Source organism: Pangasianodon hypophthalmus, chromosome 19, assembly GCF_027358585.1.
Source record: "Pangasianodon hypophthalmus isolate fPanHyp1 chromosome 19, fPanHyp1.pri, whole genome shotgun sequence".
NCBI lineage: Eukaryota > Metazoa > Chordata > Actinopteri > Siluriformes > Pangasiidae > Pangasianodon > Pangasianodon hypophthalmus.
Genome location: NC_069728.1, coordinates 13,040,916 through 13,058,566, shown reverse-complemented (window position 1 = coordinate 13,058,566; position 17,651 = coordinate 13,040,916). Strand labels below are relative to the sequence as shown.

Sequence of the window (17,651 nt, the reverse complement as noted above, 5' to 3'; positions counted from 1 at the left end):
CAGCAGGAAACCTGACACTGATTGACCATTACTATTATTTATTTATTTGTTTATTTATTTATGTAGACATCTGTGGACTAGGACCATTCAGACTTCACAGTTTGGAGAGTGTAGTCATGATCACTTCGGAATGAAACACAGTGGTATTACCCATCAACCACCTGCATCTGCATTCATCCAAAACCTGACTTAAACACTGGGGCATTTTTACCCTGAGGGCCTTTTTACCTGTGCTCATATCTAACATATAAACATTTCAATTATACAAATATAGGTATAATATAAAATTCTTATTATATCTTTTATGTCATTTTTGAATTGTTATAATTTTATATTTACACAGCCACATCCCCAATTTTATATATACACATACATATCTCAGAATCAGCAAAAATCCCTAAGATTACATATGTGTATATTGCATTTTAACAGTAAAATTTGACAGTTAGCATATAATCCAAAATCACTTCAAGTGTCTAACATAATAAAATAGAAAAGTAGGACTGGGCATTTAAAATCGGTCCTTTAAAACCCAAGGAGCAATTTAGCATGTTTTTGGAAAGTGGGAGGAAGCTGGAGAACCCGGAGGAAACCCACACAAACATAGGGAGAACATGTGAACCCTCACTGAGCTAAGGATCGAACAAGCGACCCAGGAGCGGTGAGGGGGCAGTGCTACCCACCGTGCCACCCTTTCCCGTGAAACTGCACTTGTGAATTCAAGTAAACACACACATCATGTGAATAATATGTGAATAAATGTGAAATGGGAAAAATTCACATGTGAAAATAAATGAGTCACGTGGAAAGAATAAAAGCATATGCATTACATGTGAAAAGAAGCCAGCATCGTGGTGTAGCGAGTAGTCTTTCTGCCTCAAGGTTCCAGTTGATCCCAGTTGATCCCAGTCGATCCCGAGCTGGGTTACTGTCTGTATGGAGTCTCACGTGTCCTCCATCCCCCACCCCATTCTTCGGTTTCCTCTCACCTTCCAAAAACATGTCAGTAAGGTGGACTGGCTGTGCTAAATTGCCTCTAAGTGTGAATGTACGTGTGCCCTGCAATGGACAGGAATCCCTTCCAGGGTGTATTCCCACCTCGCGCCCTGTGTTCCCAGGATAGGCTCCTGATCCACCACACCCCTGACCTGGATACAGTGATTAGTGATGATCAAGAAATCAATTAGGTGGGAAATGTGAAGAAATTATTGTGAAATGTGAAGATATCACATGTGAAAAATGTATGAAACATAACATGTAAAGTGTCTAAAAAACACGTGGAAAATTAACATCATGTGATTAATCACATGTGAAGTATTTTCTGGAAGGGGAAATGTAATGCTGCTGGGAGAGCCTATAGCTCTTTATTAAAAAAAAAAAACAAAAACAGACGTGTTTGTGAAGAAACTCATCTCAAAATAGAAATTTTGAGAAATACGTACGTAGACACATAATGTGTTTTGTTATGTTCTTATGGTATTTTCTGAGTTACGTACTTATTATTTTATCTATTTTTCTCGTTCCTGGATGCAGCCCTCATTATCCGCCCCCTGCGGGAACGCCGTTAACGGCCGTTATTCCGGAAGTACTTGCTTGCGTACTGCATTTGACAGACGTGTGACGTCACTGCGGGGCGGGTTTTCTGTGGAAAGTGCTAGAAAGAGACGAAGCACAACCTCGTCAGAGCTGTTATATCCTTCCGAGCCAAAATAAAGTTCTGCAGTTAGTGGTGTCTTTTGTTCGTTTTCCGAAATATTGCACGCTATTATCTAATCATATTTGTATAAATACAATATTGAGATGATAATAATCGTACTAAAAGGAAAATAAAATTGTTTAATTTTTCAAATTTGTGATTCATCCTTGGTACCATGGTGAGCAGCACACAAATAATTATCCCAAATACAGAATATAAATATACAGGTCCGTACACCAATAGTATAAAATAATAATAATTATTAATGTAATGAATGTGGTGTGAGTTATATCTTTTTATTTACAAACATATCACACATGCTGCATGTACGTGATCTTGATAAATGATGCGTCACTTCAAGACGCAATTGCAATTATTATTGCTTATATTTATTATTGTGCTTTCTGTTAACGTATGTACATTACATACATAATATAATATAATATAATATATACTTATAGTTATATGGCTGGCTAGCGATTACCTTTTCGCACAGATGTAGCCGTTGTAGTGAATCGCTTTCCGTTCACCATGACAACTGAGCGCTGCCTACGGTTAAGTCCGAAACCGTGTATTAGGACCCTAAGTAGTGCGTCAGCACGCTATAGGCCACTATACAGTAGTAGTGCACTACTTTGACATAGGGGTCATGTGCTATTTAGGTAGAAACCTATGCCGCTCTGCTGCAGCTGTCCCGCGGAGTGATACAGCACTCTGCATATATAAACTATACACTCCAGAGAAATCGTCCCGTCCTTCTTTTACTCCACTGCATCAGAGTGTGGAGGAGATTGGAAAGTGTTTGGTTGCATTTTGTTCAAGAGAGAAGTCAACGAAACGAAAGTCAAGGTACGACGTTTTCGATTATTTCAGTTATGTAATAGAAATTGGTCAAAGCCTTTATAATTTAATGACATTAGTGAGGTTTGTGGTGAGAATGCCTGGGGTTTAATAAAGATGGTGGTTATATGGGTGGCTAAATCAGCTAGCATTGCCTCTCGCTTAATTCAGTTAAACACCGCGGTCTCGTGGTCTTGATAACTCGTTAATTTAGTTAACCAGCTAGTTATAGTTACCTGTGGTCGGTACCGTGCCCTAAAGGCTGCCATTAGCAGGTGCAGAGGTAAATCCGAGCTAAATAGGGATATTCCTGTATAAATATGTATACTTTGATTTTAAAGATAGTTATAGTATTTGTATTTAGATGGTAATAGAGCAGAAATGTCTTGAACCTGAACTCGTTATTCAGCTCTAAGGTGGACAGAAACAATAGGTAGCACGTTTTGTGCCTGGCTCGGGCTTTATTCACCGGCTCCGTCCCGAATGGCGCGCTGCGGCCTGTGCGAGTGCACTACTGAGGGAACGAAAGAATGGCGTTTCTGCACTACGCAGTGCATTATGCGTCCAATAGCGAGCCATTTGGGATTCAGCTACCGGCCGCATTGCTTTCTGCGCCACTGATGCTAGCGTTTGGTGTGTGTTAATCGATAATGTAACACTAATCTTACACACAGCTTGCGGTAGAGATATATTTATAAATACTGTACAGAAAAGACATTAGTTTTAATTCTTCTAAATTTTTATTAAGCCGTTTAGTTTTACTACTACTTCCTCATATGGCCAACTGTTTATATTTAGGCGTTAATGTTTTTTTTTTTTTTTTTAAAGATAATCATTAGATATGATTTTAGGGTAAGCAATAATCAATATTATTACACTTTGTAAAACTCCTTCACGTGCGCCCGTGTCTAGTGCGCTTTCATGAAGCACGTGGCTGTGCCCTTTGTGCAGCCGGAAGTTCGGCCATGTTAAACTGTACCGCGGGACACGGGGGCTGGATCTGCTGTATCTGCTTGAAACGTAATCCACGGCTTTAACTTGTGTGTCCATCTATATCTGCCCATTGAATATGATCACTATGCGTACATTAATGATGGTTCAGATGAATATTTGATGCCAATAAGAACTCTAAGCTTTATTAGCATGGCAGTAAAAACCAGAAACAAAAGTAAAAGTAAGTTTTCTAGTGTGTGTGTGTGTGGGGTGGGGGAATTAGAAGAATATGACCATGAAATGATGTATCTGAAAATTAAGGAATATTTTTGAAAGTCAGCTAAAATGCATGCTAGATAAGGAAGTTGGTCGTTATATTGTTTATCCATCCATCCATTTGTCTTTTTCTCAGATGCCTGAAGAAATGCGCCAAGAGGAGGAGGCTGAGACCTTTGCCTTCCAGGCAGAGATTGCTCAGCTGATGTCCCTCATCATTAACACTTTTTATTCCAACAAGGAGATCTTCCTCAGGGAGCTTATTTCCAATGCCTCTGATGTAAGTGCTGTTACAGTATAGGGAGAAGGGGTGGGTTTTATTGTGAAGATGATGATTTTTATATATACAGTGGACAAAGTATCAAGTCTCAAGTATCTGGAGTAGCAGTGTGAATTCAGAGGTGATGAGAGATATGACAACTAACATATTACTGATGGTGTTGATCACCTGCAGATTTCTCAGACCAGTTTTGACCAGTTGTGCAATGTGTGCAGAGCCAGATTAAGCCAAATTCGTACTGCTCTGTAAGTGGTAACTGATTAGCTGTTTGAAAAACCTCAGAAATTTAAATATTGTAGAGCATAATGAGTTGTGTATCCATCTTAAAATATCATTTTATCCGTCACAAATCCTACATCTGTACATTAATTTAGCAGGAAATTTAAAGATGTGTTCCTATTTGTCTTTTTTTATATTGTAGGCCCTTGATAAAATCAGATATGAAAGTCTGACTGATCCATCTAAACTGGACAGTGGGAAGGACCTCAAGATTGATATCATTCCCAACAAGCATGAACGCACACTGACCATTGTTGACACTGGAATCGGCATGACCAAGGCTGACCTCATCAATAACCTGGGAACCATCGCAAAGTCAGGAACCAAGGCCTTCATGGAGGCTCTTCAGGTAGAGTGTTGAGAAACATGAGCCACATTTCTCATTGGTAAACAGGACTGTGATTTGATCTGGTACATAGTTATACTCAGAAATTGTACCATTAAAATTACCCAGTTTTCTCTCAGGGATCAATAAAGTGCTTATCTGTTAAACTGTTTGTGTTTGTTAAACTATTTGCACAATCTGCTTGAAATTTAAATGGAGTGAACACATTTATAATGCAGTGGGACTTAGTGGGATGCTGAATCTGAACAAATGGGTACCCAAAAGACGTACAGTTTCTATGCATTTACATAACCTACTTGCACAGTTAATGAGCTTTTTTAGCTAATCCTTGTTATCTGCCTCCTTTCCCACTCAGGCTGGTGCAGATATCTCCATGATTGGGCAGTTTGGAGTGGGCTTCTACTCTGCCTATCTGGTGGCTGAGAAAGTGGTGGTCATCACTAAAAACAATGATGATGAGCAGTATGCCTGGGAGTCCTCAGCTGGTGGATCCTTCACAGTCAAGGTTGACCATGGTAGGTTCATTCTAGTGCCCATATAAAACAGTCAGATGGCTGGTGTGTGTTTAGAATGGAATAATTTGTTTAATGTTCAGCAGATGCATATCGGTGAAATTGGTTTGAAGACTTCAAATTTGCTTAACATTTGTACAGGTTATTGATGGTAAGGGGTCTGTTTACAGGTGAGCCCATTGGCCGTGGAACCAAAGTCATCCTTCATCTGAAGGAGGATCAGACAGAGTATGTTGAGGAGAAGCGAGTGAAAGAGGTGGTCAAGAAACACTCTCAGTTCATTGGATACCCCATCACACTGTTTGTAAGTGTTATTACCATTTATGTACATTCTAGTTCATTCTAGTTGAGTCAGTATGAGTTTACTGCATTGATTACATCACTGAACACAGAAAGCAGAAACTGGTGGCTTTTGCATAAAGGAATACAAAAGTTCTTGACCATTCTGAAATATCTGTGTAGGTGGAGAAGGAGCGTGATAAGGAGATCAGTGATGATGAGGCAGAGGATGAAAAGGAAGAGAAGGAAGAGAAAGAAGAGGAGGAGGGAGAGGACAAGCCCAAAATCGAGGATGTAGGCTCTGATGATGATGAGGATTCATCCAAGGATAAGGACAAGAAGAAAAAGAAGAAAATCAAGGAGAAGTATATCGACCAGGAGGAGCTGAACAAGACCAAGCCCATCTGGACCAGGAACCCTGATGACATCACCAACGAGGAGTATGGAGAGTTCTACAAGAGCCTGACCAACGACTGGGAGGACCACCTTGCTGTTAAGGTACAAAATCTCAGTGAAGACTGGGCTACAAGAACTGAAAATGAACAGATTCTGGAAGTAGTGGGTTGGCATCACTGTTTTAGCTGTATAGATACTGAGCTAAATATCTTTGGGTTTTTTTTTTTTTTTTTTTTAAATAAATGAAAATTTTATCATGGGTTTTTTTTTGTGGTGTGTACTGCCTTGTATGTGTTGAAGGCCTTCAGCACCAGTCATTTGTAGCAATTGTGTGTTGCTGTAATTGTTGTAGTAAAGCCCACCTTGCCCAGCTCTGACATTTCCTTTGTATCTACGCCATAGCATTTCTCCGTTGAGGGACAGCTGGAATTCAGAGCCCTGCTCTTCATCCCCCGTCGTGCACCCTTTGATCTCTTTGAGAACAAGAAAAAGAAGAATAACATCAAGCTGTATGTGAGGAGGGTGTTCATCATGGACAGCTGTGAGGAGCTCATCCCCGAGTACCTGAGTAAGATCAGTCCTCAAGTGTTAACACCTGAAAATTAACCCTGAAAACACTTAATGTTTTCTATTTAAAAATGATGCATAGTGATGTGGTGTACATATGACTTAATACACCATTCATCAGGGTTGTATTACTGGAGTAGGTGTTTATGTATTTACTTATTTACCTCAGACTTCATCCGTGGTGTGGTCGACTCCGAGGATCTTCCCCTGAACATCTCCAGAGAGATGCTGCAGCAGAGCAAAATTCTGAAGGTGATTCGCAAGAACATCGTGAAGAAATGCCTGGAGCTGTTTGCTGAGCTTTCTGAAGACAAGGACAATTACAAGAAGTTCTATGAAGCCTTTTCCAAGAACATCAAGGTAAATGGTCTTGTAAATGCAGAATTATAGAGGTTTACCATTATGTACTTTGGACTGTAGCCTGCACAACAACTGAGTGCCTTTTCTGACTTTTTTTCCCCGTCTTTCCTCTTCTCATAGTGGTTTACTGTGGATTAGGTTTGCCTCATTTTCATGGCTCCTGTAAACTAGAACATTTTTGTTTAGTATCAATGATGTAGTTGCTTAGTCACTTTCAGTATATTAATAATTGCTTGTGACTTAAGGTAGTTGAACACCTTTCATTTCCAATAAATATCCCATTAGGAAATAAATGGTATTGGATACAAATAGAGCAATAACGTGGTGTTTTGTAGTTGGGCATCCACGAGGACTCCCAGAACCGTAAGAAGCTCTCGGAGCTGCTGCGCTATCATAGCTCCCAGTCAGGAGATGAAATGACCTCACTCTCGGAGTACCTCAGCCGCATGAAGGAGAACCAGAAATCCATTTACTACATCACTGGTGAGGCTTGTGGCATGTTTCGCCTTTAAGTGAACATTTTATAGAGCGAAAATTTTAATTATAATTGAAGGGTGTGAAGGGTTCTGAGAAACTTTTTTTTTTTTTTTTTTTTTTTTTTTTCTCCCTCTCTCTCTCCCCCGCAGGTGAGAGCAAGGACCAGGTGGCAAACTCTGCCTTTGTTGAGCGTGTTCATAAGCGTGGCTTTGAGGTTCTCTACATGGTGGAGCCTATTGATGAGTACTGTGTGCAACAGCTGAAGGAATTTGAGGGCAAGACCCTGGTCTCTGTCACCAAGGAGGGCCTGGAGCTGCCTGAGGATGAGGAGGAGAAGAAAAAGATGGAGGAGGACAAGGCCAGGTTTGAGAGCCTCTGCAAGCTGATGAAGGAGATTCTGGATAAGAAAGTTGAAAAGGTAAACACCCATCTGTGGCAGATGGGGCAGCAAAGGCTGTGTGGTTTCACATCGTCTTTCTGAAACAATAACTGGTATTCTAGTTCTTCTATTCAAGTTTTGTGTTAAGTCCAAGTACTCTGAAGCTTGGTGTGGTTGAACAGACAAATGGTTTGTGTTGCTGCATGTTGATCAGTCATCCAGGTCTTTCTTTTGATGTCTACCAAGTCAAGGCCACACCCAAAGAGCTAAAATTCTATCTTGGGTTTAACATGAATTCAGTTGCTTGGAGAGCTGCCAAGATATCCACCAATAATCTTGAAATATTCACCTTGTATCATGTTATGAGATTTAGGATCTGTGACTGTAACTGATTTGGATAGCCTCTTTGAATGACTAAAAGCAACAGCAAATGTTTCTGAAATTTGCGTGATCTGAGCAAAGAAGATAAAAACACTAATTTAGTGAAATCTGCATATAAGTATCTCATGGTCATTATGCACCTTTAGTAGGTCACTGCTACCTTCCAAAATAAATGAAGGCCAGTTAGTATTTGCATAGCAAATGGTTTCCCCCACCACCAAAACACACACATGCTGAACTGGTGAATTTAGACTTCTGTATTGTAATTGAAGTCCAGTCAACATATCTGCTTGAAAAGAAACCAGTTCCACATTTCTATGAAAATCATCTCCTTCTAATTGGAGTTTGGTTTTAAATAAAATTACCACAAATGACGGGGAACTATTAGTGGGCACAAAAGGTCCCATTTAATGTTTTCCTGTGTGGTTGTTTACTACATGCTTCATTTTATTAACAGTGGCATTTTATTAACAGTGGCACAGATGAGCCCAATGCACTTCCTGTGCTACAGATGTATTGTGCATGCTAATCTCCCCCATATCTCCACAGGTTACAGTATCTAACAGACTGGTTTCTTCACCTTGCTGCATCGTGACAAGCACATACGGCTGGACTGCCAACATGGAGCGCATCATGAAGGCCCAAGCACTGAGAGACAACTCCACCATGGGCTACATGATGGCAAAGAAGCATCTAGAGATCAATCCTGACCATCCCATCATGGAAATGCTGAGGCAAAAGGCAGAGGCTGATAAGAACGACAAGGCTGTGAAGGATCTGGTGATTCTGCTGTTTGAGACGGCGCTGCTCTCCTCAGGCTTCTCTCTGGATGACCCTCAGACACATTCCAACCGTATCTACAGGATGATCAAATTGGGACTTGGTAAGATTTCATACACTACATGATTTGGTTCTAGCTGTGTCTTGCTACTGATGGTCAGTTGAGTCTAATTCTCAATACATCAGTATCATTTTGTATTGCTAAATACTCCTCTTTATATTGCAGGTATCGATGATGACGATGTCCCCTCAGATGAACCAAGCTCTGCTCCTGCTCCAGAGGAAATCCCACCACTGGAGGGAGATGATGATGCCTCTCGCATGGAGGAAGTTGATTAAACCCCTATGCCATCTATTACTCATTCAGCCTCACTTTTTCCAATGCCATTCCTTTTGCCCTGTATTAGGGCAACTTGGTCAAAACTCCCTTTTTTTTTGTTGTACAAATTGTAATTGAATGGTTCGTCCAGCTATAGAGTACCTCTTTGCACTGAGCTTCCTAAAGTGAGGGCCGAGGGGAATTTAGGGTAATAACATTCCATCAGGATTCCAATGTTGAGGGAGGGTTGGGAGGGTTGGCTCTGCTGCTCTACACTGAGGGGTGGACTGCAAAATGTGTTGTGCCTGAGTCCAGGCTGGTCTATGTTCAGTGTTGTTTTTTTGCAGAAATTAAATGATGTGATACAATGACTTATGGCTCTTGTTTTCTTTATGTACAAAAATGATTCTAATAACTTATTAGCTGGTCAAGGGTACACTTAGATTTGTAGCTCAGAAGGTAGAATTTACACCTAGCCATTGCTTTAAAAGGGACCACAGTTTAAAAAATTACTTCACTGAGTAAAAACTGAGATCAGAAGACACTTTCAGTCCCAAATGGGCACTGAAGTGTACTGCAGGATAAAGTGTCTCCAAAGCAACTGCATTATGTACTCTTCAGGAATGTACAGTATACAGCATGTAAAGGTCTGTTTTTAATGGTAAGGTTTCCAAAATTAAGAGAAGGTAAAAAAAAGTTTTGGTGAAAGAAATTTGTGGACCAAAGATGACCACATTAATATTGGGTATTTGCATGCTGGAGAATGCTGAAGTTTTAAGGGGTATTTCAAAGTTGTCTTGCTGGAAGGTCTGTTAGTGACCATGTTGAACTGCTTTCTCCATGTGAGCTGCTTTGTGCAAAGCAGCTTTCAAGGACAGTGACAGTAGTTGGATTGAATATGTGAACATAAAACAAAACCATGTTGGCTTATTTTAGAATTACTTAAACTATTAGGGTTGACCAGTGCATTATACCATGAGGTCTTGATGACATAGAGAGGCTTCCCCCCTAAAAATATTTTAACTGCAAGTTATCTTCAGTAGCTGCTTTATCCTGGTCAGGGTTGCAGTGGATCCAGAGGCTATTCCAGTAATATGATGGATGCAAACTGAGATGAGGTCGACAGGTCCTATATACAGGTCATTTGCTGTGCAGACCCTATAAAGAGAAGTGCAACACCTATACTGCCCATGACTCCGAATAGATGAGCCACACTGCTATGAGCTTCAATGAGTGGAGGAGATGGAGGAAGGATGCAACAAGCTGCAGTACTCTCTGCCTTCTACTGGGGTCTTCCAATTTATAGTGGCTCGCCTTAAGCGCTGCAGGAGAATGACCGCTGTCACTTACTACAAACAGAAGCTCACGGTCTGATGAGTCAGACCGTGAGCTTCTCCAACGTGAGTAAACTGCTACCCCTTTTCCCTCTTAACCTCAGGAAGGGGTGGCTTACTCACAGTGGTGACACAGTGGGTAGTGTTGCCACCTCACAGCTTTAGGGTTCCTGGTTCATTCATGAGCTTGGGTTACTGTCTGTGTGGGTTTCCTCCTATCTGACCTCCCGAAAGCATGCCAGTAGGTGTATTGCCTAAGATAAATTGCCCCTAGGTGTGAATGGTTGTGTACACGGTGCTTTGCAATGGACTGGCATCCAATCCGGGGTGTATTCCTACCTCACACCCAGTGTTCCCTGGAATAGGCTCCGGATTCACCACAACCCTGACCTGGAAAAAAGTTATCGAAAGTGAGTTCAAATGAAGCGTTCTTTGTTCATATGCATGAGTGTCCAGGGTACTGTAGATATCCTGTGCTACTTACAGGGTTTTCCTTATTTTAACACATTTTAGAATACATCAAAACTATCAAGTAATGTACAATCATATTTCCAAAAAGTGTTTCTTTTTTGGTTTAAATGCAACATGTTACTGACTCAATAAGGGATGCAGCATTTTATATTTCAATACAGGACAATCCCATTTTATGAGGGATGGGTGGCAACCCGAGCTCGAATGGAGATTAGCTGAGGAGCTGTCATTGATAGGCTGCATGAATCTACAGTCTGGCAAAGAAAGAAATCAGCCCCAGCCTCACTTCATACTATTCTGTGTATTTTTCTGTGTATAACAATGATTTGTGGTGCTTGGTTCTAAAGGTCCAAAATAATCTAATTTAAGACATTTGTTAATTGTCTTTTTTATCTTGGAAAGTCGGCGTGGGGGGGTCATTTTGCAAAAATTGCGCAGACACTGATACTGCCAGTTGGAGAGTGCATCTGCCTCTCATCCGTCCATACTGGTGATAGACACGGTACTTGTTCTGGTCAGGAGTGTGCATACTGTTATGTGTGTGAGCTATTACCTGAAGTCAGACTTAAGATGCAGCATTGGCTAACTCAAAGTGGCACATACAGCGTTATTAACTAATATATAAAATGCTAAATTGTAGTCATATATTTTTCACAGGTATATTGATTTTAGAGGAGAAAGGATTTTAGAGCTTTGAGTCATGACTGACTGAACTACCATTTGCTAGTTAGCTGACATTATGTATAATTTTAATTTAAGTAATGTAAGTATATGTAGCTAATGTAAGGAACCAACTGAAATTATGTTGGTAAAAAGCAGTCAGAATTTAAATTTTTGAGGAAAAAAATCTCTGCTTTCCATGAATTTCTTCTAGCTCTGACACCTGCAGTAAGTTACCTATCTGAATGGAGAAGTGCTCTTTTATGCTCCACTCCTTCTGTTGGTGGAGTTTGTTTAAAAAAGGAGTGGCTAACCTTTCCAAGCTACTTCAAGTGTTGGCTAAGGTCATACAACAAACAGTAAATTGTTAGTGGCTTGCCTCACACCCACAGCATCGGGGATTCAAATCCTGCCTCTGCCGTGCGTGTGTGGAGTTTGCATGTTCTCCCCATACTTTGAGGGTTTCCTCCAGGTACTCTTGTTTCCTTCTCCCAGTCAAAAGACATGGATTGTAGGCTGACTGGCTTGTCCATAGTGTGTGAATGTGGGTGTGATTGTGCCCTGTGTTGGATTGGCACCCCGTCCAGGGTGTCCCCTTCCCTGTGCCCTGAGCTCCCTGGGATAGGCTCCAGGCTCCCCTGCAACCCTGTGTAGGACAAGCAGTACAGAAGATGAATGGATGTAGCTAGTGTTAGAAGCCATTACATTGGTTTGCTAGTTATATCAATACAAAGAGCTAGCTAAGACATAAAAATGAGAAACACACCAGAAAAAAAACACACAGAACTCTCCGCTGAGGGTCTGTTAGAACAGTTTACAGCAGAACAGGACACGGCTTTGCTACAGAACTGTCCAGAGCTTCAGGTGTGTGTAGGAAAGTGTGCGCGCATTCATTAGACTCCAAAACTGGCAATCACTTCATTGACCACTGCATTTTATTTATCATCGAATACCTCCGGTAAAGTGCAGTTATCATAAGGACAAATATTAGGGGCGATATCAAGGTCAGCTTAACCGAAAATAATTTGTGGAACTTAAAATGTTGGTCCTTTCCCATTCACTAACATGGGAATGTTCATGGTTAAAAATTGTACCACAGCCAGCCACTAGAAGGCCTCAGAGACTTTTTGGCTTCACTTTTGAATCCCTGTTATGACTTCCACCCATATATACAGTCACTGGATTACCCCGGGGGTGTAAGAGCACAAAAACAAGCAGGGCTTTCAGGCATTTCAGTTGAAAAGAACAATTTCATTATGATTCCACTGGGTGGCACTTCTCAATCAGCACTCAAATGACAACTATATGAAAAACAGACCCCAATAACATGAAAGTGTGTACAATATGTCATTTAAAAATGTAAAGGCACTTTTGCATTGCATTGTATTGCATGCAGACTAAAAAAAGATAAACCTGCTTTTAAGAAGGTGATGCTAATAAACCATAATGAGAACCGTATGTTTTTTTAACCACTCACAGAAAGGTAAGTATCTACACTTGTTTTGTTTCAGATAAATGATATATAAACTCTATACTAAACTCTATCTCTTCAAGTAAATGATTATACTTGATTATAATAATTACATCTGGGGAAAAAAAAAAAATCTCAAATGCCTGCTTCATGTTATCAGCCACAGGATCTGTTATCCTGCATGTAGGTAAACTGCTGAATTCATTCATTTAACCTTTTGGGTTTAAAATCTTGCATTCAGAAATGTTGCGTCATTTAGGCTTCTTCTAAGTCACATGTTTTAGAGAAAAAAGAGGCACCGCTGAGGGGGTGGTGGAGGAGGAGGCCTCTGCTGACATGCTCATGTCACATCCTCAGGTGCAGGAATGAGTCGCTCAAAGCCACTTAAGAAGATTTCAGATCCTATCTTATCTTTTGCTGTGAATCACAAAAAACTGTGTGGTTTGGCTTGAACTTGATCAAACTCCAGGGACTAGTCTGCGGATGATTTATAAATAACTGTTCAAGAACAGGTGGCACTTTTTGCCATTTGTCTGGTTGCTGAAACCCCAAATTTTGCTCTGTGCTGACATCTGAGACACAGCTATTAACTGGTAACAGCACCGATTAGCTGGGTTTACTTTGGTTCACCTAGTTTTTAACAATAGACATTGTCACAAAGCTGCTTTACAGAAATCTGGATGTTGAGTTCAATTCCTAATGAGCAAACCAGAGGCCACAGTGACAAGGAAAAACTCTCTGAGACAACATGAGGAAGAAACCTTAAGAGGGAGCAAGACTCAAAAGGGAACCTATACTCTTATATATATACTATACTAACTGTATACTATAAAGTCAAAATGTTTTAAAAAGATATTCAGTATGAGCATATTGTTTGTTAAAGGGAACAATTATCAATCAAGGCCTAAACTGCTTCATTATGTGACACATAATGAAGCTCAAACTGTTCCTATAAATGTCTATAAAATAACACAAAAGCCCACCACAGGTTTCCACATCCCACTTCCTGTGGAAACTCGGGTCTTTTGTTTAATAAAAAGGAGACTGCGGTCTATAATTTCTAGGTCTCATCGCCTACATGTTTAAAGAGTTACAACAAAGCAGGACGCAAGGGTGTTTTCTAAATCTGGGAATCCCTCTGCACCCACGGCTCAGAAAAGCTCTCAGTGGTACACCAGGTGTCTTCATATCAAAACAACATAAAACAAGAGAACTCACTGAAACACTGAGTCATTCTAATTTTTTTTGATACTTGAGGGTATGGGGGATCTCATTTGCGTCATCTGATTTTTGCAAAATGATCTTTCTCAACAGAACTGACCTTTTCTAACATTTTAATGAGACAAACAACTTAGTAAATACTCATAAATGTTCTCTAGTCAGGTGAAGCTTGTGAACCTTCAAAGTGTGCAAACTGGCCAAGTCTGTTTGTCAACCCAGCGAGTCCCCTTTGCATTATACGCTGCATTGTAAAAATCCTTACCCTTTGTTCTCATTATTCCCAGTGCTAGCCAGAAAAGAATGGACTTCCCCTGTTAAGTCTTGGTTCTTCCCAAAGTTACGTTATAAGTTCCATCTTCCTGTGGAAGTTTCCCTTCACCACTGATGTCCTTGGATTGCTCTAAAGCTGCTTTGAGATGCATCTGTAATGTATAGAATTTGTTTTATTCTCTGATAACCCGAATAAGGCATTTAGCACATTTAGCACAAGATTCTTTTGCAGAATACCTGACCAAAACAACATGATTTTACAAAACAACACGATGTCCTCAAATCAGCAAAACAGCAGATGTATTTGTGAAAATCAGTATATTGTTTAAAACAGGCACAGGATGACATATTGGTATGATTATGTAGACATCAGAAATGATTACACCATCATCTCTGTGTATACCAACACCAGATAATGATATCTATCAAGTGATTCAGTTGATATTATAAACAGGCAGGGGTTGCTGAAGTTCTGAGAAGTTATAATTAAGTGAATGCACATATAATGTGTCAAAAGCTTACTTAATTAAAAGTGGAAGTATCCAGCCAAAAAAAGTACTCAAGTGAAAGTTAAATGTACTACTTTTAAATGTACTCAGGTGTTATAGAGTAAAAAAGTAAATGTTTTTAACTGATGAAATTAATATCATGTTTTAATGTGAAAAGTAACTTTAACAGTACTTATCTAAAACTGTTAGAAGATGATGTGTCATAAAACATCATTCATTCTCTGTACGTTTGCAATATTTACCATTAGCTAGAATTGGATTTGCTACTTAGCCAATTAGGTTAGCTACTGGAATGGATGCTATTCTGTTCTAACATAATAAATATATATTTTGATAGACCTTTGTGGTTTGGTTATCATTCAGTGAGCAGACAGCCTTTGTCTTGGATTTTGCTATTCTATTCTAACATGGCATTAGCAAAGAAAACAAGCTAATATAGTTCAATTATAGCCAATTAGTGTTAGTTATTAGCTAAACTTATTTCAACATGCCTTTTAGGGAGGCAAAGAAGATGCTTTATTTTAAATGGCTCTTTGCTTACTTCAGCATATTGAATCATTTCATATTCAGATGCACACAGATAGTGCTAGCTACATTGTGTTGCCTGAGAAGGTCACGGCAGGGGAAGAATTGGCACAATTCTTGATTCTTGTTTTTTCTACATTGATGAACTTAATTGGGTGCTTTAAACCGAAATGATTGCATGCTAAACTGAAATGTGAATAAAATGTACTGGAGCTTATTTGATTGATATATAGTGTAAAGTTATTGGCTGGGTGAGAGAGACCTTTGAGATTTGTAATTTAAAGGTCTAAATAAAAATGTAAGGAGTGAAGATATGTTGAAACTAATATTTTTACTCCCAAATAATAATAAAGTTTAATCAAACAATTAATTTAACCAATTAATTAATTAATTAGTTAATTAATAATTAAATAAAAAAAATAAAAAATTGAAGTAATATTAGTTCAAAAGGTTGTATCTCCAGTTTAAAATGTGATATACAGTCAGGTCCTTAAGTATTTGGACAGTGACACAATTTTCATAATGTTTCCTCTGTACACCACCACAGTGGGTTTGCCAGGCCTTTACTGCAGCCGCCTTCAGTTGCTGCTTGCTTGTGGGTCTTTCTGCCTACAGTTTTTTCTTCAGTAAGTGAAAAGCATGCTCAACTGGGTTGAGGATAGGTAACTGACTCGGCCATTTAAGAACATTCCATTTCTTTGCCTTACGAAGCTCTTGGGCTGCTTTCGCTCTATGTTTTGGGTCATTATCCATCTGTACTGTGAGGCGCCATTTTATCAGTTTTGCAGCATTTGACTGAATCTGAGCAGAAAGTATAGCTCTATATGATTCAGGATTCACCCTGCTACTTCTATCAGCAGTCATTCAGTCACATTAAACAACATTCTAGCAGTTTCCTGCCCCAGGGGTAAGCACGTTCAGCACAGTTTGGTGATTTCCTTGCTCAAGGGCACCTGCTTGAGCTCAGCAATTAATGTGTAGGTTTATTAGGTGTTTTAGAGTGATGACATTACCCAGTTGTGCTGGAACTGGACATCCAGCACTAACAAATAATGAAACCAGTATACTGCTGCCAGAGGAAGGAAAAACTAAGAAGATAAAAGAGTTTACAGATTAACTCTGTAAATTCCAATCTTCCCCCTGTAGCCCACCTTTTTTTTGACCCTTTCTGAACTTTTGCCCAGGCTAGTAGATGTGAAACGCTCACACTTTGTGGCTGAAACTGTACTTGAGTGGGCGTCTCTCCGTTTCTGACCAGGCTGATGGGATTTTAATGTAAACCCCAAGGTGTCACTGAAAACATGATTCACTGCATTGCTGGTATTTAACACATGTCAAAATGATCCCCCTTTGAAGTAGAGGACTTTGTGTCAATCAATTTACAGTTAATACAGTTCATATCAATATTAACAGCTGTAAAAAAAATGCCCTATGAAACAAACTGTATTAGCACAAGTCCATATTAGACATAAAAGTGCTATAGTACACGTTGATGAGACTGTATAGTATACACATATATAAAGAAATCATATACTACAGCTGAGTGCAAAAGTTTGCTTTCCCCTGGGTATCTTGATTTTACAGTATGTCTACAAATCAGTATTCTGTGTTCATTTAGTAGTGTTTTCCTTCCTAGTGAAAAGCAATTCAAATGAATTAATCTGTTAATTAATTAGCAAACTCAGACATTTCCCACAATGTTGACATGCTCTAATTCATTTACCTGAATGTGCCTCATCAAGGTGCCAAATCATTTACAGTCAACACCTGGTTATTTAGTTTTGTTTAGGGTATGGAAAGTTCAAACAGGCTCAAACATCACATGACCTAAAAAGGAAAATATTGACCGTTCACAGTGCTGTAGAAGAGTATAAAAAGATATTAGAAATATTTAGGCATACCATTATTTATTATTTTCATCTTCAGTAAGTGATTTGTCTGGAGCTTATCCCAGGAACACTGGGCACAAAGTGGGGATATACCCTTGATAGGAATATCAGTCCAATGTAAGGCATCATCTAGCAGCTTACAGGCATGTTTTGGGAAGCAGGAGGAAACTGGAGAACCCAAAGGAAAGCCACTTAGACATG

At 39.6% G+C, this 17,651-nt stretch overlaps 1 protein-coding gene and 1 long non-coding RNA gene across 2 annotated transcripts; one reads left to right on the top strand and one right to left on the bottom strand.

Annotated features, from left to right (window-relative positions):
- Positions 1–86: 86 nt before the first annotated feature.
- Positions 87–2,260, bottom strand: LOC128321761 (uncharacterized). Its single transcript, XR_008305290.1, has 3 exons — positions 2,181–2,260; positions 1,497–1,654; positions 87–1,148 (listed from the first exon to the last, which is right to left on the bottom strand). It is a non-coding gene; the product is annotated as an uncharacterized LOC128321761 (long non-coding RNA).
- A 70-nt stretch (positions 2,261–2,330) lies between these two features.
- Positions 2,331–9,471, top strand: hsp90ab1 (heat shock protein 90, alpha (cytosolic), class B member 1). The gene is given in 13 exon segments (XM_026923611.3): positions 2,331–2,545; positions 3,882–3,907; positions 3,910–4,025; positions 4,447–4,653; positions 5,006–5,165; positions 5,333–5,466; positions 5,625–5,939; positions 6,240–6,405; positions 6,574–6,764; positions 7,100–7,247; positions 7,391–7,659; positions 8,551–8,884; positions 9,008–9,471. Coding segments are annotated over 13 exon segments (2,379 nt in total). The 5' UTR covers positions 2,331–2,345; the 3' UTR covers positions 9,121–9,471.
- The last annotated feature ends 8,180 nt before the right edge of the window (positions 9,472–17,651 follow it).